Source organism: Humulus lupulus, chromosome 5 (genome assembly GCF_963169125.1).
Source record: "Humulus lupulus chromosome 5, drHumLupu1.1, whole genome shotgun sequence".
Lineage (NCBI taxonomy): Eukaryota > Viridiplantae > Streptophyta > Magnoliopsida > Rosales > Cannabaceae > Humulus > Humulus lupulus.
Window position 1 is genome coordinate 119,539,585 of NC_084797.1, and position 26,243 is coordinate 119,565,827.

At 38.3% G+C, this 26,243-nt stretch overlaps 1 protein-coding gene across 1 annotated transcript; it reads left to right on the forward strand.

The window, feature by feature from the left end:
• Positions 1-10,176: 10,176 nt before the first annotated feature.
• Positions 10,177-11,480, forward strand: LOC133779417 (uncharacterized). Its single transcript, XM_062219380.1, has 2 exons — positions 10,177-10,845; positions 11,088-11,480. Exons 1-2 carry the CDS (start codon positions 10,177-10,179, stop codon positions 11,478-11,480), a joined length of 1,062 nt encoding a protein of 353 aa, XP_062075364.1.
• Positions 11,481-26,243: the final 14,763 nt, after the last annotated feature.

Here is a 26,243-nt window from a genome sequence, read left to right on the forward strand (position 1 = left end):
CTCAGGGTTGGTTGGTATGATTAATTGACATGTCTGAATATATGTTTGAATGCCCTGTTTGCCTGCTTATCTATATGGAGCATGAGAAATGAGTTGACATATGCAGGAGATGCTGTTGGGCTGAGCCCTTTAGTATTGCATGTTGAGATTGATGCATGCTGAATAATACTATTATGCATGTGGATGAATATTGGCATAATGGTTTGAATATTGAGTGTATGTGGTTAATTTTCTGAATTAAATTCATAAGTTTATCCGTTTATTTGCTTGTATGAAGCATGTTGAGACCTGGATATATTTAGTGATGCTAAATCTGGTAGCTAAATGTATATCATTGTGGATTTGAACTAGTATATGCTTGTGTGTGCATTATACCTGTGGATATTTGGACCTAGTGGTGGTTTGGTTCAGAGTAGGAACCACAGAGTTCAGGAGTTGGTCGGTTTTGACAGATGAACTCGAGTTGTCGGTTCCTAGAAGGGTTTGGGGACCTGATATTGTGTTGAAAAAGGGGTTTCTAGATGTAAGTTGGAGTTGAGGTCTCCAGTTATCCCTGAGAGCAGCAGCAAAGGGTCACTAGTGTGTGAGTTAGCTGTGGAGTTTGTTAGTTGAGATGGGATAGAAGAACAGCGGATTCTCTGGGGAGATGGTTGAATTAGATGTTTTAACAGTAAGGTTACCGGTGATGGTTTACTGTGAGGTATGGACAGATAAGGGTACTATATGAAAGGCGTATAGGATGTTATCCTCTAGAGTTGAGGAAGGTACGAGCTGACAAGGAATTTATCAATAGATGAGCTGAGTTAATTCCACCCTTGGTTAAGAGGACGAGAGATCCTGATTAGGGGGTTATGTAAATGTTGAGGTAGAGGGATGCGTGGAATTGGTACTCGGGCTGAGATACTGGCTTAATGGGTTGGAAAGAACCTAGATGATGAATGGTTAGAAGAGATTTTAAAGACATGATTTGAACTGTGGAGACTGGTGGACTTATAAGTTTGGTTTGGACTGTTGGGGGTAACAACAGCGTAGATCGATGGGTGTGGCGATTTGGGTAATTCATTTCGGAAAGTTATACTGATGGATGTATCCTGAATTGATGGCGACCCATTTAAGGATTTGAGATCGGGAATAGTCTAAGGTATTTGGGCTGCGCTGAGGTATGAGGCTATCGTCTGTATGTGGATGGCGGAGAGGGCCATGATGTCGAGGAACTGATGGTTGATGTATAGAGCATGAGTGCTAGAGCTGCAAGGGCGGTGCTTCCTTTGATGGAATTAGTAAAGATAGATTCGTGATAATCAAGTTGAAAGAACCCCGGATAGTGTTGTGGCTTTTGGATTGCCAAGAAAAAGGGGAAAAGTCTGACTGATAAGACGGTACTTTTGTTGATAGAACGCAGCGAGGTCGGATTCTCAATTTTGAGGTGCAAGGACTCCAGACAGTGCTTGGGCACCTACATTGAGATTGGAAAGAGGCCTGATCGAAAAGGTAGTTATCGAGATGGCGACGGGAACCAGGAGGTTAATTGGTATGCACATGAGGAAGAGGATGCCACCTGAGAGGAGGTCAGGTGAGGACATGACTTCTACGAAGGATGACTCGAGATGTTAGGATGGATTTCCCATGGTACGGGAAACGGAGGACTGGAATGTACCGATACATTCGAGGTTCGAGGCTGAGTCCTCAAGGATGAGTATTTAACTGGCGAGCTTAGGCTTTGGGCATGTAACGAACTAGAAGGGCTCGGTGTTGAGAATGTTCCGCGAGGGAGATGGACATAGAAAGGTTGCCTCAAAGGTTCCATTTGAAAGGCCGAGGACAGTAATACTTATTGAGAAGGAATTAGAGACTCTGGCAGATGGATTGTTGAGGATTTCATCTGGAGTATGTAAAGGAGACAGAGCTGACCAGTGGGAAAATTATGTGGGTATGCGAAGAAAGATTTAGGGAATACTTCAAGGTCAGACTACAGATAGGTCGGTATAAGGGATGTTGTAGAAGACGGTTTTGGCCGACAGAAAGTCTATTGAAGCAATCGAAGAAATTTGATCTTGGATTAGCCAGAGTGTTATACTGCGGGGATTGCTAGTATCGTCGGGTTAGGACGAAAAGTACAATGTTGGATACAAGATGGGACGATTTCCCCAAGAGTTGATCTACGACCTGGTTATTGCCAGTTGGAAACCAAGGATAAAGACTTTTCGTGAATTGATTAGGTTGCACCGGGTAGGGTGTGAGGAATTGGTAACAAGGATTCTGGAACGGTTCAAGCTGCAGCAGCACAGGTAAGTTCTTTAGGCAGAGAATGCGTGAATGGTATGGGCAAGTCCCCTTCAAGCTCACGAGCAGTACATATGGATTACTCCCAGACAGAAATGGTGAGCAAGTGACTATGCGAAAGACGTTTGTACCCAGAAGGTAGAGTCTCAGGTAAGGTTCTACGGAGTGTTAGTTGAGCATCGTCAGGAGTTCTCAGATTACGGCTGCAAGAAGAAAGGACAGGTAAGAGAAGAATTGATCTGAAGCCGCAAAGAAGCTAATGAAGAGCGTCTGAAGAATTGAAAGCATAACAAGATTGGTAAGCGCGACATCTATTGCAAGCACCTCCGGAGACAACTACATCAGAGATGAGGAGAATAGTAAAACTTGAGGTTAGACGGACTGAGTGGTGTCAAATCAGAAGGAAATTCAGAAGGCAAGGTAAGAATTGATTAGTATCTGGTAATGCTGTAATGCGTGTGTGTTATGTTAAGTCGAATGTTGTGCATGGCATAAGGTACTTAAGTCTAGGATATTAGTAAGAAAGGTTTACGTTGAGACCCAGATGCGGTGAAAAGTAGCAGACGGATGATCAGTGTTTGAATCCTCGATTGAGCGAGGGGAGATTTAATTGGAGACGGAACTCCTAGCTAGGAGGCGTGTGTCAGTCGGCGAATAGCGCCATAGATTGTAATGGGGTGGACAAAGCAACGACTGAGATCGGCATAGTGTCAATAGGTAAGGGTTAGCTGGTGAGTGCCACTGAGTTATGGAATCCGAAGTGTTGGCTTGAGTTGAAATAGGGAAGGACCCTGTCATGGTGTTACAGTAGGATACCAGGATCGAGTGAAGGATCCAGGCAGGATATGGTTTTGAATGAGGATTCTGAATGGAAATCATTCCACCTCCTAGGGTACGTCGTACCGGGAGGGTCGAGCGGGTGCCGGAATATAGCATTTTCCTTTGGACCCTGAGGGGTTAGGTGATGTGGTGGTGTATCATGGGGATAGACCACATTAGACCTTAAGTAAGGTATTTGGACATGAAGAGTTTTAACTCGGTTGTTTGAAGTTAATGTTGATTGGGTCGAGTGGACTGGTTTCAGGATGGAGCGTCGACGATATCGAATTGAGACCATTTAGTAGTTTAAATTTTGGAATGGGCCTAGAGGACGAAAAGAACAGAGTGGGAACCTGGTATTGTCAGTTGATTGCAAGTGAATTGGCAGTCTGAAAGTTATCAAAGATCTTAAAGAATTAAGCGCTGAGTAGGCGAATACTTGAGGTATTAAGGGAAGTGTAATCCCTGACGAGTTAGTCGCGGTAGCAGTTGTTGGTGTCTTGTTAATGTAACGCATAATGAATACTATGGTTTGGCTTTGGTTCAGAGAGAAAGCCAGAGAGGTTGTTGGAATCCTTAAGGCAGGAGTGTCTGCATATTCGAAAGAATAAAGAGCAGGTAAATTGTTAAATGTTGAGGAAATAAAGTTCCGGAAGGAAAGATTTGTAGCTCTACGTAATAACAGACGAGGATCTGTAAGGTGTTCAGAGAAAGAAGGGAGAGTTCTGACTCTTATTTCTACATGAAATTCGGAAGTTGTACTAAGGGTTAGGCCGGCGGGGCCTACAAGCTGATCCCACCTAGTAGAGGTGATGACTTTTGAGTATCTCTGGAATCAGGAATAAGACAGTGAATTGGTCATTGTAATCTAGGCAGGCCTTGAGGCTTCAGCAGGATTGCTGTGTAAGCGAAAGGCTATCGAAAGTATGGCCGTTAGACAAGATCTTGAGAGGCAAGATTGTTACTCTTGTAAGATTGTTGTTGAAAAGGAAAGTAAAGGCGGTGGACCTTGGAAGTATGGTCAGAGTTGCGGGTTTACAGACTGATATGTTGGATAAATTTCGAGGACGAAATTTTTATGAGGAGGGGATAGTTGTAACGACCCAAATTCGCTAATAAGGCTTAAGGGCCTTGATTAGCGTGCCAGGAGGGCATGATGGGATTTATGTGTGATTTTAATTATTTAAATGCATGGTTATGATTTAAAGCATGTTATATGACTATTTGTTTATCTGAGATGCATGACTATGTAAGTTAGTGTGCATGTAGGCCCGGATCGTGTTAGAAGGGCATAATTGTAATTTTGGCCATGATTGGGCGTAACTGTATTGATATGTGTTGATTGTTGAGGCCACAGTGGTATGTGGATGTATCTGTGCTTTGTGACTCGAGGCGATCCCAGTGAGCAGGCTAGCGGAAAGTGTTGACAGGAATTTATACCCAGCTCGGGGCGAGCCTGGGGGTATGAACAGGAATTCAGAGAATAGATTGAGAGTTATTTTGATGATGGGGAATATTTAAACCTTAAACCTTAAATGTTTAAACCAGATTGTATTATGTGCAAATGTTTAAACCTTAAATGAATCATGATGTGTGTGAATGATTATTTCGAATGTACTATATGTGTGATTATGATGAAATGAGCGGCAAGGGCCGAGTACGGCGTAAGCCGGGGCGGCCGTGGGCCGAGTACGGCGTAAGCCGGGGCGGCCGTGGGCCGAGTACGGCGTAAGCCGGGGCGGTCGTGGGCCGAAAGTAACACCTAGCACATGGGATGCTATAGTCAGGGCGGGGCCCGATGGATACATGTGTTATGCTATATTCAGGGTGGGACCCAAGGGATACATGAGTTATCCTCGCGGTGAGAACCGATACCCCAGGCTTCGGTAAGGCTCTGGGGCGGCTTGGCCGTGTTTGCTTAGTCTAATGATTGACTTGTTTATTTGTGGATTATCTGATATGATTAACCATATATATTTGCATATGTTATGTTCTGCATGAGTTTTCTTGCTGGGCTTCGGCTCACGGGTGCTCTGTGTTGCAGGTAAGGGCAATGACTGAATCAACCAACCATGAGTACGGAGAGCGTGAAGCGGCGCGTACATGTTTGGCCTGCCCGACTGCTTTGGTTGGGGGTTTATTTGAAAATGGCTGTAATAATCTACGATTTTATGATTTATCAACTGTAAACTTATTTCAAGATGTAAATAGTTTTCAAACCTTATTTTGGGATCCCAAATGTTTAATAATAGAAGTTTTAATGAAATGACGCATTTTCAAAGATTACAGCCTTAACTTTTAATTAGTCACACTTTTGTTTCAAAACCTCGGTTAGCGAGTCCATTGCACACTGTTTTGTCTTAAAAACTCACTTAGTAACGGCTCTAAGGAAGTAGGGCGTTACAAAGACTATGACTGTGAGATATTATACCACCTAGGAAAGGCCAATGTGGTCGCAAATGTCTGAGTAGGCGTAGTTATGGGAATGTCTCTTCACTTAGTGGGATAGAGATGCCACTACAAAAGGAGATTGTTAGGGTAGGAATTGATCTAGTGACTAGGATTATGCTAGCCTCACCCTACAATCGACCTTATTCGAGTAGATCAAGGAGAAACAGAATGGTGATAAGGCGTTAGTAAAGCAAGAAGAACTGATTCAAAAGGATGGAGATGATGACTTCACAATGTCTATTTGGGGATTGATATGTTACAAGGATAGGTATGTGTTCCCAATGACAAGTAGACTAAGGACAGTATCATGAAAGAGGTATACACCTCACCATATTCTCTACATCATGGGTCTACTACAATGTAGAATGACTTGAAGATGCTATATTTGTGGACAGGGATGAAAAAGGATATTGTTGAATATGATGCTAAATGCCTGACTTGTAAACAAGTTAAGGTCCAACATCAGAGACCAACTGGGTTGCTACAACCTATTAGTTTCGTATAATAGAAATGGGAAAACATAGCCATGGACCACAAAGCAACACGACTCAACTCATTAGATAACGGTACACCACGGAGGCCCAATTCTTCTTGGAAATGAAACTTGTCTCAATCAGTGAGTGAGGGTGACCAGTACTAACATCAGTCCTGGTCTTTGAGAAAAGCAAAAAACCGATGGCAACGAGTGCTAACTTGATCACGAATAGTGCATCGACTTTAGTGGAGTTTTTCAAGTCCTTCTCCAAAGATGTGAGTGAAAGAGTGTACTTACCAGCTTGCAGAAGTTCTTCCAACTCAGAAATATCCCTTTCACTCTCCATAAAAACGGGTTCACCCCATCATTAATGGCCATAACATCCGCAAACAGCCTAGGAGACAACTAGACTGATCTCCCAAAAAAATCAAGTCTGTTGGTGGAAGTGTCTACCCGCTCTATGAGCCAACTAACAATCCTCGTGTCTATTTGTGGGTCATCCTCTTTAATTAAGGTGTCGAAACCTGCATTTTGTAATGCATCCTTCTGCTCTAGGCTCAGCGTCTTCACTATACGATCCAGCCTTTCAAATGAGCATCTATTGTACACCCTCAGTTCATCCAAATCTAACGTTGCACCTTGCATACTGACCTTAGATCTTTTATCTTTATCGTCACCAACTTTTGCTTTCTTCCCCTTTGGTCCTAACTCTTTTTTACTTATACCGACCTCAGGATCATCACCCCTCCACCTAGCTTTCTTCTCTGCTGGAAATTACATGAATTCTTTCTATAGATTCTCATTTTCCTGAAAATGTTTGTAAGTATTCCATTAGCACCAGTAAAAACAGGACAACAATTGAATAAAAAATAATACCAACAATGAGTACCAACTAACCTCTTCTCAGTTGATTCTTTGCTGCATCAATATAAGTGAATTAGTAAATGAAATATAATTTAGCAACATAGGTGTATCAATTCAAAACAATGAATAAACAATAACCACCAAAGAAATTACAAGAATTGTCGCCATGCCGCAACATTGTCCTTCTTTTTAATGTTGACGATGTTTTCAGTTTCAACGTCACTTCTTTCTACTTTTAGGAGGCATGGTTTGCAGACCTATTAATCATAATAGAATTTATCAATATACCAAATTTAATAATATATTAACTTACTATGAACAACTTGATTCATCAAACCAAAGTTTCAATTCATTGCCTCATTATTAAATATAAAATATTCCAAGTAATTACACATATTGAACAAAGTAGTACATGATTTTACATTGTGATATGAAATAATTAATGGTGGCAAAAAACGGTCATGTCAATAAATTCTTCTAAATTTCAATAATAGAAATTCATCAACTTGTATCATATTACACACATTACAAAAGGAAAGTCAACAAAACAGAAAACATCACCAATATAATGAAAGGATAAAAGACAAGATAATTCAACTCATAGTCTTAGGCACAAAATAAACTCAATTGTATACAATTCTAACAAATTTATCAATTTCTCTCTCAAATTCTCTAACCAACATAACCAAAATTCACCACCAACTGAAATTAATAAGGACACTTTATTAGGGCTCATGCACATTTACATGACCTAATCAAAATCTCATAAACCACATAAGCAACTGATGGAATGAATAACATCATATTTCTAGTCACAATAAAAATACTCGACCCAGTCCCTTTTCTAAAAAAAAACTAAATAAATAAATAGACAAAAAAATAATTTCATACGCCCCAAACCAAACTAAAGCACAATATAAACACATCAACAAAAAATCATTACCAAACTCAGAAACACTACGCCCCTAAACAAACTAAATAAATTCATTATATAAAAAATTAATGACAAAATAAACTTATTAACTTTAACACCTACAAAATTTTAAGGTCTGAAATAGATATAAAAATCCTAATCGAAATGTAATTAGAAAATGACAGCCCCTAAACAAATGGTTATCTCAAAATGCACCCAAAAGAATTAGAAAACAGATTGTCAAACTCAGTCCCAACTAACTCTAACCCCCCACTACCAACAACAGTAGAGAACAAATAAGTTATAGAGAAACACAAAAAGTACAATTGACACTTATTCCACACTAACAATTTCTACAAAAATATTAAGAAAACTAGAAAAACAAACAAAATATTTAACTAAATCAACAAAAGGAAACTAGAAGAACAAAATCAGTAGAAGATAGGAACGATTTCAAAACCTACAAAAAATTTCTAAAAAAAATATTGAGAAAAATAAAAAATTATCTAAAAGGACAATTGGAATCTCTAGAAACTCTCACTCCATCAACCCTCCTCGGGAACTTCGGCTTCACTCCCATGCAAGCCTTTTGCTCGATTGGTTACAAAGAAATAAAGACCAAACTCAAATTTGAAAAGGGAATGAGTAGTTAAAAGAGTGGTAAGTTATCGAACAGTTTGAGAGAAATGGGTGTTAAGGAAGTTTTAAAGTAACTATCACGTCAATCAGATGATTTTTTTAAAAATATAATTTTTTATTACTTGAACAATCATTACCAAATATTTTGATATTAAAGCATAACTAGTTGCCCTTCATTTAGTAAATCAAGACCCCTACTTACCACTACTATGCCAACATATACACCCTAAAATCACTTCATCCCTTAGATTTCATTCCAACTAATACTTTTCAAAAATGGAAACATTCTGTTTTTTCACAGGCAGGACAAAATCGGGGCCCTATACCTTATTAATTTTAAGCCATCAGAAGTTGGACGAGGAATAACATCAAACCTTGTACCACTATTTTGAGTTTGCATCAAGTCGCTCAAATTACATATATATATATTGTGATCATAGCAAGAAATTGTTATATTTGCCTCCTCAATATAACATAGACATACAATAAATATTTTATCACATTATATAAATAATTATATTAAATAGATAATTATTTTTCGAGTAACTTTTTAAAGACAAATGTACATAAATCAATTTTTTTTGTAAATAATAATAATAATAAGACCTACTTCCGTCTCCCGAATGTGGTCCAATTTTCCTGAATCTTGTGATTCAAGATGACATTGTTGTGAACTCTCGCCCATCCTCCTGGGCAGCTGAAGTCGAAGGGCAGTCTTTCCAAGACTCGGCCAAAGAAAACTAGACTCGATTTAAGGAATCCCTTCCTAATTTTGGGTGTACGAGGCTCCACTTTCAACATCCGATCCAACGTGATGGTAAGCTGGTGGCTCAATTGGATATAGATGAGATTGAAGTGGAGGCGTCATTCTTGAAATCTGCTTTGATTTGTGTGGTCATTGCGGCAAACACTCCCCTAGCTGTGTTTGAAGGGTTTATCAGAAGAATTTAGGGTAACCTTGGAATTGATCGTGTGGCCCGGATGAATTTTGGATTCACAATGGTTAAGTTTCGAGATAAGGCAACTAGGGATATGGTGCTTGAATCTGGAGTGATTCATTTCGACAAGAAGTCTGTAGTGCTCAGGCCTCGGTCATCAGATGTTGAGTCTTTAAGGTCAATAAAATTTGTCACTGTTTGGATTCAATTACCTGGTCTTGGGCTGCAATACTGGGGTGTGAACTGTTTGAGTGCTCTAGTTAGCACAATTGGTACTCCTATAATGATCGATAAGGTCAGAAAAGCTAGACCTATGATTAAATTTGCTAGAATCCTATTTGATATGGAAATTGTTGAACATCTCCCCATGCATATTCATTATCTAAATGAGAGAGGTCAAGTTATGGAGCAACCCATCGACTATGAGTGGTTTCCAACTAAATGCTCTGGTTGCAAGAAGCTGGGGAATACTGCTGCTGTCTGCAAGCATGCTCTAGATGCTATTAAGAAATTGACAGAGGCTAAAAACCAAACTAATGAAGTTGATACTAAAGCTAGTAGCATTGCTACTGATGGCTAGGATAACAGTTCCTAGAATCAGCAAAAGCCCCTTGAGGTGCCTAGTCATGGTAATGCTTTATCAGTACCTAGTGGATCCAAATGGGTAACCCCTCGAAAGTCTGGGATGAAGAAGCCTGTTTACAAGCCATGACCTGATCTGCAAAGGAACTCTTTCAGAATTCTGCAGGAAAACCAGCAGCAAACATCTGATTTACCTCTACCTATTGGTCTGAATGGATTGCATCAACATGTTGAGTTGGAATGTTAGGGGATTAAACAATAAGAATAAGCAGCAAGCAGTCTTAGATGTTTGCAGGTGGAGTAAAATTGGCCTTGGAGCTTTGATTGAAACAAAACTAAAAGGGGACAGATTAAGGGATTTTATGAACTCATCTTTTGCTGGCTGGAATTGTTATAGTAGTTCTGTGGTGGAGGGGCATATTTTGCTCATTTGGAAAGCTCACTTGATGAAGGTTAAAATTATTCAGGAGAATACTCAGCTGCTACATTACAGAGTTAATATGCTTGGTGGGAATCTGGCTTATTGTCTCTTGGTAGTCTATGGCTCTAACCAATTGGAAACAAGGAAATCTTTATGGTCTGACTTAGCTACTGTTCAGAGACCGGTTAACCCTTGGATTATAATGGGAGATTTTATTGCTGTCTTCCATGTTGATGATCGTATTGGTGGAAGACATATTTCTGTTAAGGAAATGGAGGATGCTCGTCAATGGTTAGCTTTGAGAGAGGCAACTGAAATGAAGACTTTGGGTCCTAATTACACTTGGTCTAATAAGCAAGATGGAGGAGCTCATATTTTCTCCAAATTAGACAATGTCTTTTCTAATGGAAGCTGGATTGATACCTTCCCGTTAGCTGTAGCATATGCTCAATGGGATGTGGTTTCGGACCATGCTATTTACTGATTAAACAGGGGGATTTCCATAGGTTGTGAGTGAAGCCATTTCGCTTTTCCAATATGTGGGCAACTCATGACAAATTCAGGGATACTGTTCTTCACAGCTGGTCTATTCCTTTAGAGAGGCAAGGGTTATTTCACCTTGTTGGAAAACTCACAAGGATTAAGCATGTTCTAAAAAAGTTCAACTGGAGAAGTATGGGTGATGTTGCTTGTAATTATTAGGAGAGCAAAGCTAACTACCAGCAAGCCCAAAGTTATCTTTGTTCTGATCCTTCAAATACCAAGTTACTATCAAAAGAAAAAGCAGCTCAGCAGGATTACTTCAGGCATGAGAAGATTTATGCTAGTTTTCTTCGTCAAAAAAGTAAGATTACTTGGCTTCGTTTTGGTGATGAAAACTCCTCGTATTTTCACACAAGCTTGAAACAGAGGCAGATCTCTAATCACATTGTATCTTATATTGATGATAATGGTCGTTTTGTGGATGATTATGATAAGGTTGTTGACTATTATTTTCAATATTTTAAGAATCATTTGGGTACTACTAACAAGGCTACAGGTCAAATTGCTTCTGACTGTATTAAGCATGGTCCTGTTCTGAGTTTGGATGACTAGCTGCGCTTAATAAAGCCATTTACTTATCAAGAAGTTCGATCAGCTATGTTTAGTATAAACTCTGTCAAAATTCCTGGTCCGGATGGCTATGGAGTAGGGTTTTTCAAAGCTCTTTGGAAGGATATAGGCAAGGAAGTTTCTGTGGCTGTTTTAGACTTCTTCACCTCAGGCAGAATTCCTTCGTTGCTTAATGATACTATCATATCTCTTATTCCGAAAGTTGACCAGCCATCAAATGCTACTGAATTCAGACCTATTGCTTGTTGCAATTCTATTTACAAATGCATTTAAAAAATGTTGTGTAATCGGCTGGCAGTGGTTCTTCCTTCGTTGATTAATCTTAATCAGGGAGCCTTTATAAAACAGAGATCTTTGGCTTACAATGTCCTTATATTTCAAGATCTAATTAAAGGTTACAATAGGAAAAATAGTTCGCCACGCTGTGCTATGAAGTTAGACTTGAGCAAGGCATATGATACCATTGACTGGATTTCTTGGAAAATTTACTCAATATGCTTTGTTTTCCTAGTCGGTTCATCAATTGGATTATGGTCTGCTTGAGGGGAACATCTTATTCTCTAGTTCTAAATGGAAGGATTCAAGGGAAGTTCAAGGGTGGTAAGGGGCTTCGGCAGGGAGACCCCATATCCCCTTTATTATTTGTTATAGTGATGGAGTATCTCACTCGCCTTCTAATCAAGGCTTCTATGGATAACCGATTCAGATTCAATCCTTTGTGTAAGTCTTTGAATCTTATTAGCCTCTATTTTACTGACGACCTCATTATCTTCTGCAAAGGAACCACTTCCTCGATTCAAGTTCTTATTAAGGCATTTTCTGAGTTTGGTTGCTCTTCGGGTTTAAAGATTAATTATTCTAAATCACATATATTCTTTGGAGGTGTTTCAGCTGAGATTAAAACTAGAATATTGGACTATTTGTAGCTAGTTGAGGGCACTTTCCCGCTGAAATACCTTGGGGTTCCCCTTCGTCCTACCAAATGGAAGGCAGCAGACTGTGATACTATCTTTAAGAAGATTCAGATGAGGATCAATGTATGGTCCAGCCGCCATCTTTCTTATGCTGGTAGGGTCCAACTTATCCATTCGGTTTTGCTGGGTATTCGCAATTACTGGATGAGTATATTCATGCTTCCTCAGAGTGTTATGAAGGATATTGATAAAATTTGCCGCCAGTTTCTTTGGGGTGAGAATGGTTCCCATAGTAAGTTTCATTTCACCTCTTGGGAGCAAGTTTGTTGTCCTAAGTCTTTTGGTGGTTTGGGATTTCATGAGGGGGCTGTTTGGAACAAATTGATGCTTGCCAAATATATTTGGGCGATTGAAACAAAACAAGATCAGCTTTGGGTTAAGTGGGTGAATTGCATTTATCTAAAAGGAGCTAGCCTCTGGGATTATATGCCACAGTATGATTCCAGCTGGTATTGGAGGAAGTTGATTTCCTTCTGTAAATCAACTTCGTGGTCTAATTTGCAGGCAGCAGTGGTCAAAGGAAAACTTTATCTGGGTACTTTATATACTCAGATTCTGTCGAGTGAGGGAATTGATTATGCGAGACCTGTTTGGTGTAAGCTTTCGGTACCTAAACACAGATTCATTCTTTGGCAGGCTGTAAACCAGCATCTTCTCACTAGGGACTTACTTATCTCTCATCACATTCCTGTAGCATCAGTGAGTTTTCCGATTTGTGGTCTTGTTGAGGAAAGCCATGACCATTTATTTTTATATTGCATTTTCCCTAGGAAGGTTTTGCAGCTGGTCTCTCACTAGCTTGGAGGGGTTACTTGGTCTGGCAAATTTGAGGAATGGATTGCCTGGCTGTCCAGCTAGAAGTCGGATTGGATTCACTTTATAGTGGTTGCTTCTCTTGCTGCTTGTACCTATTTGATTTGGTTAAATAGGAATGCTAGCGGTTTTAGTGATAGTTGTTATACTATTTTTAAAGTAGATCATTTGATTAGGCAAGCAGTCAAAGCTAGAGTTCTTAATGTAACTTCTAGGAACTTATCTTCTAGAGATAGGCAATTGATTGAGTTTGTAAAATCTTTTTAAGTTTTGAGGGTTGGTTGCTTCTCCCTTTTGTATTATCCAGCTTGTTTGATCAATGAAATTTTCTCTCTTTTGATAATAATAATAATAATAAGACACAACAAACAATATGAGAAAGTTCAGATTTGAATCATTCTTAAATTAAACTTATTTTTTTAAAAACAAAAAATAGAGAAATTTCGCTTATATGTCTTTGTTTTCAATATTCAATTTATATTTTGAATTTTTAAAAACCATGTAGGGAACCCATCGAACCCATCCCTATATATATAAAGCCGAAATCCAAAATTATTATTTTTTGTATGTTATAGTAAGTTCTCTCTTTCTAGAAGAATTCAAGCTTAGGTCAAACAATGAAGGACATCACGCGAGGAAACTCTACTAATTTTCAAGTGTGTATATATATTTATATAATGATGATATAAATTCAGTTATTTATTTATTTTTAAATCTATTAATTACCATAAGAAAAATCATCATCAAGAAACTCGATCTCTTTAATCAATGTACGTACATAATAACTTGTTGACGACCACCACTACTTCCACTTATGATGAGACGCTCTTATTTCAACCCAATGACATCGCTTCACCACAAGTAGGTTGCTACACCACAAGTAGGTGGCCTAGACTTTATTTCTCTCTCAAGTGAAGACATTGCTGAGTGCTTAAATTGTTAGTATTAAATTAGAAAAACATCAAAAATACGCAGCAGAATGTATGGGGAGGCGATTTTGAAAAAATTATTAATACCAGCCAGGATCATACATTGAATTTGCTAAACCGTAATTGGATAACTAAAAAAATATGAAGATCACCCACACTTTTTACGCGGTTCAGTGGTTAAAATCCACCTAGTCCACGAGTCACTCTTATTAATCTGTTTGTTTCTTACCGTGAAATTGTTTGGCACAATTCACCAGAGTTTCAGTATACAAAAAATGTTCTCCCTTTTAGTGTCCATTCTCCCTTGTATTTATAGTGAATTCTGCCTGGACAGTTTTGGGTACCGTGCATAAATATGGTAACATACAATTTTGGGTAACATCTCATTTACATAAATACATTAATGCCTAATGATTCTATTCTCCAATACTGGGTAATAAATACAAAATAATATCTGAGCATTAATGAGTGTATAAGGAATCTCTGAGTCTTTTAGGATCCTTCACTGTGCGTCATGATCAGGCTTCCGCGTGCTAGATGTCGAAGAACTAACCAAACTGACATGAGTCACGTTCAGAGTTTCACGAAGGCGATCTTGCTTTCGCGCATCTCGAACTAAGTTGTTGGTAGAAGAGGCGATCTAGAGACTATCTGGTTGTCGTAAGATGTCAAGTTTGACTCAAGCTACTCACTCCAGAGTTAGCTAGGTGTTCTATCTATATGCTTTCTTCATACAATTGTCTGCCAGCTATATCCTGTGCTGAGTAATTTAGTTCGTATTTATTTTGGGGTACTACATTTGCCCCCCAAGCTCATGCTCGTGCATGACATCACTTCTATCACACACAGTAGGGGCTTTTAGGCTTCTATTATGTAAAAATGTGCCTACCCACTGACTCAAGTGCAAGACACGTGTCGGTCTATAATAGGCACATGTCTGGGTTTCGAGTACTGTGACAATTGTCTCGTCAACTTTTTGCTACCGCTTGGTTTATTTATTCCAGGCCATTGGATCTCGAATTGATCTAATAGTGTGGCCTAGATTGGTTCCTAAAGTGTACTAGACTTGAACCTTACCACCTCTACATTCAAAAAATTTCCTTTTTCTTCTCAAAATACTTTCAGAGCTTTCTGCATTCCCTCATTTCCGAGAAGCTTTTAGGCTATTACCCTTGGTGCTGCCATCATTTCCTTGACCGTAAGACCAAACTATAAGTATCTTTATATTCGGTTTAAATTTCATCTTCTTATTTTTCAATAAGTTTTATGAAATTTTCCAATATATTTTCTTTCTTTGGTTCGGTTTGACTTTTGTGTGGGTTTTTGTTAGTCCAAAAACAATAGCATTATGTCTGATTAGAAAAAATGCACAAAAAGAAATGAGTGATTTTTCTGGGTTTTTCTGTGTTTAAAAGATGATTGTCTAAGTATGTGAATGTGAAGATTTCAGGGATTTTAGGTTTAGTTCTGGGTAGCTTAAGGGTAACGGTTTCTCGAGTTGTATTGCATTAGACGCTTTCCAAAAAGGAATTGGGTCAGACACGCGAATCCCAGAGTATCAGGGATTTCCCAAGGTTATGGTGCGTAATCACTGACCGTGCGTGCACACACGCATTGGCCCTAGGGGAAATCTTAGTTCGTACATATCTTAGGTCGAATAGGTTGAATCCAAATCCTCGGGTTGTCATACCTTTATCATTGTAGCAAGGTTTTATCTTAGGTCGCCTCTAACAAGTCGCTTTGTCGCCAAGCGAACTAAATTATGGCTAACCAGAAGAAGTCAGTGGCGAGCTCGTCTTCCCAAAGTAAGGATACGGGTAAGCAGATTGCATATGAGAACCCTATTCCTCACTTTGACCCAGTAGGGGATATGGAGATCTTAGTTTACCCGAAGGCCTTCTTTGAGGCCAAGCATATCGAATCCTAGATAAAGACTCAGGGCAAGGTGAATAAAATTTTACTGAGCCATAGGATCGAGTTGGGGTCTGAGGGTCTTGTTGCCCGCCCTCCGATGGAGGGAGAGCGAAGCTACACTTTGCTTCAAGATGACTTTGGGGCTTGGAATGATGAGCACTTGAAGATAGGTGCCTTTCATCATTTAGACCAATATTTCGTAGATTTTTTAAACTATGTCAAACTGGCATTGTTCCAGCTCCCCCCAAATTATTACTGACTTTTGGTGGGGCTAAAATATCTATTTTTGAAGCACGAGTGGGAAGTCCCCATCCCTGCCGATATTATGTACTTATTTTTCCTCAAGGCCAATCCAGAGTCAAAGAGACGAGGTGATGGCTTCTACTACCTCACCAGATTCCCTAGCACAACCTCCATCATCGACCTCCCCAGCCACCCGAATGACTACAAGGATCGATTCTTTATGTCAAACGAGTTCAAGAATTGCACCCATCGATATTTCAACTATCCTTGAAAGTTTCTCAGCTCCTTGAACTTTGTACTTAAATTGCTTCTCAACCAAGTTTAAACATATTATGATCAAGTTGTTACCTTGTGCAGCTATATATAAGAGAACGGGGCAATCAGAGACCTTTGGTGGTCAATATGAGAAAGAGTTCCTGCCAGGGAGATAGAGTTCCCGATGGTGGTGAATGATGCCATCATAGTGGTCTACAAGCTGATCTAGAAAGATTAGACACTAGCCATAAGAGCTCGAGGCCCCCTCCCCAAGATCTCTCCTCCCCAGGAACTCATCCCAGCCGTTGACGAGGTTGACTAAGAGGAGGAGGTTGTGCAGTTGGTGTGCAAAAGAAAGGTTCCTAAAGATGGACAAAATCCTGATCAAGGTCGACTCGAATCGCTGGGCGACAGCCGACACCTTTTGCCAAGGTAGCCCATATAGAGAAATGAACCAAGTTGATGTTAGTTTTAAGCTACTCTGATTCAACCCAATGCATCTTGTAAGTCGACACCTGGTTGATCCGTACTTGTAAAACACCATAATCTAGTACTTTATAAAACATTCGCATACTCATGGATTTATAAGAGAAAAGCCACTTATAAAATCTCAGTGGGGTTTTGCTAAACCATGCATGTTGGGCCCAATAGTTTTAAAAGAAGAATAGTAGTTTTCATGCAAAGTTCTTAAAACAATCAAAGTTCAAGTCCAACTGATAAGTTTAGAAAGTCCAAATTAACATAACATTATTTTAGAAAATGGCGTTTAAACTGATCGTTTCTCGTCCATAGGATGCCCCCACGCCATACACACCATGACGATAGAACTTCGCACATCACCACGCGTGCCATAGAGAAACCTCGTTGCTACCTGAAAGGGAAAGTAAGGGGGTGAGCTAAAAGCCCAGTAAGGAACTACAAACAGTACACAAGTAAATCACAACAAATCATAATCGCTTTCATACATCGTCACACATCATAGCATCATTATCGTAATAGCATCAACACCGTAAACATAAAATAAATCATAACAACATTGGCATCATTTGCAAAGTCATTAGCATCGTAACATCATATCCTTGTGATCATGACCTGCTAACTTGTCCATGTCACCCTTTGAGGTAAACAGGATCTCTGGTCCTTGAATAACCTCGGCGCGCCCGCCCTTGGAGTTACGTCTTCTTATCCTTAGTAACTCGGGTTACGTCTTCATATCCTGAGCAACCCCTTTTTTGATGTGTCGCGTTCATCACGCTAACATACATTCATAACATAGAACATTCAAAATGACATAAAAACTAGTCACATCATCGAAATATAGCATTTCATAATTCATAGCGCAAAAGTATCATCAATCATAACATTCCCATTCATACAAATGATCTTACCATTCATAGCATAAATAAATAAAAATTATATCTAACGTCCTTACCTCAAGTCCAAGCAAAGCAAACTGAAAAATTCACAACGAGCCTATACCATAACAAAAATAACATCCCTTAGCATCACATAAACTCAATTTTTCCCATTCATATAACCCATGTGTGTATGAGTCATGCACACAATGTGAAGACTACTCACAACATCCAAACAAGGCATATTTACACATAAGATCATAAAAGAATAATGCACATTCCACCTATATTACATGATGGTCCCTCTATAAAAACTATATGGTTGCATAATAGGCATTATTTTTAACGTAAAAGTGGAATTGCATGCGACATGCATACTTGGGAATGTTGTTAAAAAGTGGCATTAAAAATGATAATTCATACACGCTTATTTCTATCGTTTTGAAAATAATGAATTTGTAACATACTTTGATTAACATTGTTTGTCCTTTTAAAATTACTAGGTTGATTAAATCTCTCAAGACATTATTTTATTTCATAAAATAATTTATTTAATCATTTAAAACATAATAACTCCATTACTTATTTTAAATTCCATAAAATAACCAAGACTAAAAATTATGAAAAATACTCATAATTTAACATGTTTATTTAGAAAATAACATTATAATCCAATCAACAAAGGGAAATTTCATATTATATGCATAATAACTTTGTAAATTTTTTTAATATGCCAACATAACTTACTCTCCCAAACATATGACAATTTCAATTTTTTAGACAAAAATACGCATAACATCGAAATCGCATCGAAAAAGCATCGTTTGGGATAATAATCAAGTTTTCATGATTGCATCAAAATATCATTGATTTGGCATCAATGTACCATCGATTTTGCATCGAAATGGCATCGAAAAAGAATCATTTGGGATAATAATCAAGTTTTCATGATTGCATCGAAATAGCATCGATATAGCATTGATTTGGCATCGATGTAGCATCGATTTGGCATCGAAACACCATTGGCATCGATGTAGCATCGATTTGGCATCGAAACACCATCGGCATCGATGTAGCATCGATGCTATTTCGATGCAATCATTAAAACTTGATTATTATCCCAAACGACGCTTTTTCGATGCAAAATCGATGGTACATCGATGCCGATGGTGTTTCGATGCCAAATCGATGCTATTTCGATTCAATCATGAAAACTTGATTATTATCCCAAACAATGCTTTTTCGATGCCATTTCGATGCAAAATCGATGGTACATTGATGCTGATGGTGTTTCGATGCCAAATCGATGCTATTTCGATGCAATCATGAAAACTTTATTATTATCCCAAACGATGTTTTTTCGATGCAATTTTGATGCAATTTCGATGTTATGGGTATTTTGTCTAAAAAATTGAAATTGTCATATATTTGGGATAGTAAGTTATGGTGGCATATTAAAAAAATTTACAAAGTTATTATGCATATAATATGAAATTTCCCTTGACAAATTTAATGTGAGAAAAAGTATAATTTTTAGACGTGGAAAAATACATTTTTACTTGTATTATTTTTAAGACTAAATTTTTAAATAGAATTAATTCACAAGTGATAATTCAATAACTATTTTTAAAATATTTTAATAAACATGCAACCATTATTTGATCAACTTAAAAATTCACAAGTAACTTAAATTCACCATTTTTCTTAATTAAAACAAGGAAAAATCATAACTATTATAGCGGACACTCATAGTTATATTAAAAATACCACTTTTAATATTTTCATAGTTTAGGGCATTAATTTATTTCAACATACACATCAAATTCCTTTTATTTAAAAAAAAATACAACTTCACATTTTTACAAAAATTCCAACCAAATATATCTTTAAAACTACCATTTTTATTTGTAAAAACTCTTATTTTCTAAAAAATATACCAAAAAAACTGTAGGTGAGTATTTGCACAAAATTATCGTTTCAATGCACTTTAAAATCTCCCATTAACTTCTTAAATCACCAAAGTACTTGCAAAATTTACTTAAACATTCAAAAATATTTTTCTCCTTATTTTGACACCTTTCATACACAAAAATCAACAAGTCAATAATCATGGAATTCATTATTTTCATCATAATTTACAAAATTCATACATATTTATTTAACAATATTCCAACACAAACCCTAGCATGTTTCTACACCTCTTTTTAATTATTTTAATGTTACCATTAGCATACAATAATTCATCAACCACCTTGAAACATATTCCTAAGTCATAAAAAATTGATCATATTTGTTCTTGTCTTAAATATACTCTTAAGATGTTACTATCATGCAAGTATTCCAAAGAAACAAAACCAACATATATCCATTTAAAATCTTACAACAACCTATCATGTTTTCGAAAATTTAAATTGACATAAAACATAAAAAAAAAAATAACCCTCATGCTTTGAAAATCACTCTTATGCTGAAATCCCCATAGCCCAAAAGAATCAATTCCTTTCATGTTATTTTTTTTAATAAAAATACTCATCATCATTTTCTTTTAGATCACAATCTAAAACCCTTGCATGCTTTCACATAAATCTTTAAGCCAAAACATACCTATCATCAAATCTTAGAAAATCTTTAAACAATATATCATAAACACCACATATCAATAATCAACTCCATGCACATACTAAGAATATACATCTAAGAATTACAATCATAAGAACCCAAACAACAAGAATACCCATGCCATGCCTAGGTCTATTCCCCCATGCATCATCACAAAAATAATATAACCACCAATCCATGAATCCAAGAAACATCATAACATTAGGGTTAGAGATCCATTACCTCTCTTGATTGTAAAATCAAGAACACCCAAAGTGACCAAAACTCAAACTATATCACCCCTTTGTTCAAGCCTAATATTTTCGAAAACCAACATGAGGAGAAGGAGAAAATCAACAACAACACAACAAAACTCTAGTCAAAATAAAAGAATCAAAGGAGAGAAATTACAATTATGAACATCAAGAAACATACCCTAGAGTTGATCCCTTCTTCTTCCTCTTCTCTCTTGTTTTGGCAACCACCAAGAGCATAATGCTCTCTATTTTCTCTCTTCCATTTTTATTCTAAAGTGGCCAAAAATAACCCAATACACCAAATGGTAAGTTTCCTATTTATAATTATTTTCTCTTAATTCTTATTTCATTGATTTTCATTTTTAATTGGTATGGAATAAAGATGACAACATCTTTTCCATTTTCACCAATACCCACCCAAATAAAATAGGAAAATAATTTCCCTTTTCCCATTATACTCCACACGTCCACTACCCACCATTTCCCTATTTTTTTATTTTTCTTTTTTTAATTAATTTAATAAATAATCTAATAAAAGGAAACTACCAAGTGTGTAGAAAATTCTACACATGTGCACCATGCAACCATGCACATGCACACAATCAATAATTAGGGTGCATCACTACCTACCATGCACCTCAGTGCATTCAACCAAAACTCAAATAATCAAATTTTTAAATAAAATAAATAAATAACATTAACAAATAAATTCACAAAATTCTACCAAACAATTCTAACAATTAATTTAAACAAACAAACAATTAAATAAAATAATTCACAACACTTAACAATTAAATAAAATGAAACACTAAAATTTAATAACTAAAAGAAAAAAAAATTTGGTGCACTATAATATACCCTCCTTAAATAGAATTTCGTCTCGAAACTCTTTCTTACCAAATAATTCAGGGTATCTTTCTTTCATGTCTTCCTCCAACTCCCATGTTGCTTCCCGTTCCATACTATTCTTCCACAGGACTTTAACTAGTGGAATCCTTTTGGATCTCAGTTCCTTGATTCCCTTTTCAATAACGCATTCAGACTGTTCATCATAACTCAGGTCCTGCTTCAGCTGTAACGGCTCGTAACTCAAAACATGAGAGGGATCTGACACATACTTACACAACATCGAGATGTGAAAGACATTATGCGTTTCGGCTAATGCTGAGGGCAGTGCCAAACGGTAAGCAACTTGCCTGACTCTGTCCAAAATCTGAAATGGACCTATATATCTAGGGCTTAACTTCCCTTTCTTTCCAAAGAACATAACACCTTTCATCGGTGAGACTTTCTAGAAAAAAAACTCACCTACTGAAAACTCGATGTCCTTTCTCTTAAGGTCAGCATAGCTCTTTTGCCTACTTTGCGCGGTAAGTATCCTTTGGAGAATCTTCTCAATCGCCTCACCGGCTTCCCTAACTGCCTCAGGACCTAAAATCTGCTTCTCCCCAACTTCATCCCAGTGCAAAGGAGATCTACACTTACGTCCATAAAGCATCTCATAAGGAGCCATCCCAATAGTAGATTGGTAACTGTTATTATAAGGGAACTCCATTAGGGGTAAGTATCAGTTCCTAGACTCTGAAAAAGTCCAAAGCACAGCACCTCAACATGTCCTCTAAAATCTATATAGTCCTCTCAGACTGCCCATCGGTCTGAGTATGAAAAGCGGTGGTAAACTGTAGTCTTGATCCCATAGCTCTCTGTAGCCCTTTCCAAAAGTTCGATGTGAAAACTGACCCTCGATCAGAAATTATCAACTTTGGCACCCCATGAAGTCTCACTATCTCACTTACATACAATTCAACATATTGGTCCGCCGAGTATGTGGTCTTTACTGGCAAAAAATAAGCAGACTTGGTGAGTCTATCTACTATTACACACACAAAGTCGTTCTACTTGGTGGTTCTAGGTAACCCTACCACAAAATCCATTGTTATATCCTCCCATTTTCATTCAGGAATGTAGAGCAGTTGAAGCAACCCCACTGGCCTTTGTTGTTCTGCTTTGACTTGCTGGCATGTCAAACATCTAGCAACAAACTCAGCAATATCCCTCTTCATTCCATGCCACCAATATAATGCCTTAAGGTCTTGGTACATTTTCATGGACCTTGGGTGTAAGGAATAAGGTGTTGTGTGCGCTTCTTTCATAATACTTTCCTTAATCTCAGCATTGTCAGGTACACAGATCCTATTCTTATATCTCAGCAATCCACCATTAGATATTGCGAAATCACTTGTACCACCTTCTTGTACCAAACCCTCTTGTTTCACTAAGGCTTCATCCACTTTCTGTCCTTCTAGAATTTTTTTTAGTCGGGAGGATTGAAATGTCAAGTTTGCTAAACTTCCCATCACAATTTCGATGCCCGCATTTATGATCTCTTTCTAAAGAGGCATCTCTATTGTATGTTGTGATGAGACATTCCAATGTCCCCGCCTACTCAAAGCATCTACAACCACATTGGCCTTGCCTGGGTGGTATAGAATTTCATAATCGTAGTCCTTCACTAGTTCCAACCACCTTAGCTGCCTCATATTCAGTTCCTTTTGTGTGAAGAAGTATTTCAGAATTTTGTGGTCAGTGTATATCTCACACTTGTCTCCGTATAGGTGATGTCTACATATCTTTAGTGCGAACACTACTGCTACCAATTCAAGGTCATGAGTGGGATACTGTTGCTCATATTCCTTGAGTTGTCTGGAAGCATAAGCTATCATCTTCCCATCTTGCATCAACACACATCCCAAACCGTTCTTTGATGCATCACAATACATCACAAATATCCCGCCCACAGTGGGAACACAAAGGATAGGCCCAGAAATCAACTTATTCTTCATGGTCTGGAAGCTCTCTTCACATTTTTCAGTCCATGCAAACTTCTGATGTTTGCGGGTTAAGTTGGTCAATGGCCTGGCGATCTTTGAGAAACCCTCGACAAACTTCCTATAGTAACCCAGCAATCCTAAGAAGCTTCGGACTTCTGAAGAATGCTTTGGATGGGGCCAGTCTCTAATGGCCTCGATCTTTGATGGGTCTACTGATATTTCATTCTTGGACACTATATGCCCTAGGAAAGTTACCTGTTCCAGCAAAAAATCACATTTGGAGAACTTAGCGTATAACTGATGTTCTCGCAGTCTTTACAGGGTCAACCTCAAATGCTCCTCCTTGGTCTTCGAGTAAATAAGGATATCATCTATGAACACTACAACAAACTTGTCCAAGAAATCCTTAAATACCCTGTTCATCATATCCATAAATGTTGTCGGGGCGTTGGTGAGTCCAAAAGACATCACTAAGAATTCATAGTGCCCATAGCGAGTTCTGAAAGCTATCTTCAGAATGTCTCCCTCTTTCACTTTCAACTGATGGTACCCGAATCGCAGATCAATTGTAACGACCCAAAATCACTAATATGGCCTAAGGGCATTGATTAGTGTGCCAGGAGGGCATAATTGGTTTATGTGTGAATTTATTGATTTAATTCATGATTACACGATAAGCATGCTTGTATGATTATATGTATATAAATGTGGTTAAATGTTATACTTGTGAGAACCACATTATTATGTGGGTAAATCTACAGCGAGCGACTTGAGGCAATCCTAAGGAGCTGGATAGTGGGAAAGTCACAACGGGGCCTAATGTTTGACTTTGGACAAGTCAAGGGGTATTTCAGGTATCGGGTGGTTATTTAGATTACCAGGTTATGAAAATAAATAATTGGAGATATATTTGAGGGTAGGAAGTCTAGGTGGGAATATTGGGGAATTTTACCATTTTGCCCTCGGGAACGTTTCCGGTACCCCGAGCTTTGGGATTAGCATAATTGCCTAAGGATAGACTTAAGGAGCTATAGAAAACAGTAGAACATAAAATAGACCGACTCTTTCCTCTTCCTCTCTTTCTCTCTCTAAAGGAAAAACATAGAACATTGGATTGTGGCTGGAATTCTGAAGATTAAAGCTGGGATTTAGAGGATTAGCTAAAGGATTGTCAAAGGAACTTAATCAAGGTTGAGGTAAGCATTGAATCCCATTTTCTATGGTTGAAATTCTGTGATTTTGAGTGTGTTCTAAGAGGTTTTGGGTTTTTGGATTTGAAGATTAAATTGAGCTAGAACCTTGGAAGTTAGCCCAGAAAGCTCTTGGAGGATTGGTTCTGCAGTTGAGGTAAGCTCGAATTTAAGGTTTAATGGCTGAGTTATAGTGTTTCCATGGCTGGGTTTTGTGTTCTTGAGTTCGAAATTTTCAGTGATTGAAATAGGTTTTTGATGGGTTTCTAGTCTAGGTTTCAACTTGGTTGTGTTGCTGGAATCTTGTGGGAAGTTATGGTTAATTGAGTTGTGGAATTGGGGTTGTTTTGGGTGAGTTTGCATGAGGTTTGAGAGTAAAAAATGGAGGTTTTTCTGGGTTCAAAGGGGTTGGGCCGCGGCATAGTTCTTGGTGAGCCATGGCCCTTCGAAGCTGATGTGTGCTGAGGAAGGAGGGCGGGCCGCGGCATGGTCTGAGTAGGGTCGCGGCCCTTGTCTATTTTTGGGCATTAGGAGGCCTCAGGTTGGGGCCATGCCGCGGCATGGGTGGCTAATGTCGTGGACCTTAAGAGCTTTTGGGATTTTTAGATTCTAGGCTTGGGAATTTAACCTAGGGTGCTCGGGATTGAATCTTTTACCATGTTTGGTGAAGTTCAATGTTCCAGAGTCTAGAACTTTTCCTAGAAGCTCTTTTAAGATTGTTGATGGTATCCTTTATCTTGGTTGTGACTAGGTGTTAAGCTAGGGCTTGGGGATCGGATCGCGCTCAAGGAGCATCGCTCGTAGCTAGTACACTTGGAAGCCAAAGGTAAGAAAACTGCACCCGGTTGTGTATTTGTAATGGGACTAAGGGTTCCCTAATATGTATGTTTTGAAAAGGATGGTATTATGCCATATAAATAGTAAACCAACAGCCTAAGAGTGCCAAAGGTTACACTTGCGCATAGGGCGCGGCTCGGCCACTGGTAGTCGAGGACAGCTTATTATGCAATGAGCTCGGTTTAAGCGGGTCGGAGTCAATGGGGTAAACAGAGGGTGCGGCCTAAGTTGTCGGCCCTAGTTATTATGTGATTTGACTGTTATTAATGATTGGTCGCATCTTTGATTCCGATTACATGCTATGTTATTAATGTGGAATGTTAAGTGTTTGATCATGCTTAAAAAATTATTCTCTTGTTATGATTGTCGTGATGTATATTATGTTTTCTTGCTGGGCCTTGGCTCACGGGTGCTACGTGATGTAGGTAAAGGCAAGAGAAAACTTGATCAGCCCTGACTTGGAGAGCTCTATGAGATGAATGTACATGAGCAGCTGCTCAGCTGCCACGGTTGTTAGGATGACAGGAACAGAAAAGCTATAAATGTCTG

What these genes read in the sequence shown, in the direction of transcription:
- LOC133779417 (XM_062219380.1), top strand. Translation starts at nt 10,177, where the DNA reads ATGGATTGCATCAACATGTTGAGTTGGAATGTTAGGGGATTAAACAAT. An exon ending in CATATGCTCAATGGGATGTG is followed by an intron (nt 10,846 to 11,087) that starts GTTTCGGACCAT and finishes TGTAATTATTAG; the next exon opens with GAGAGCAAAGCTAACTACCA.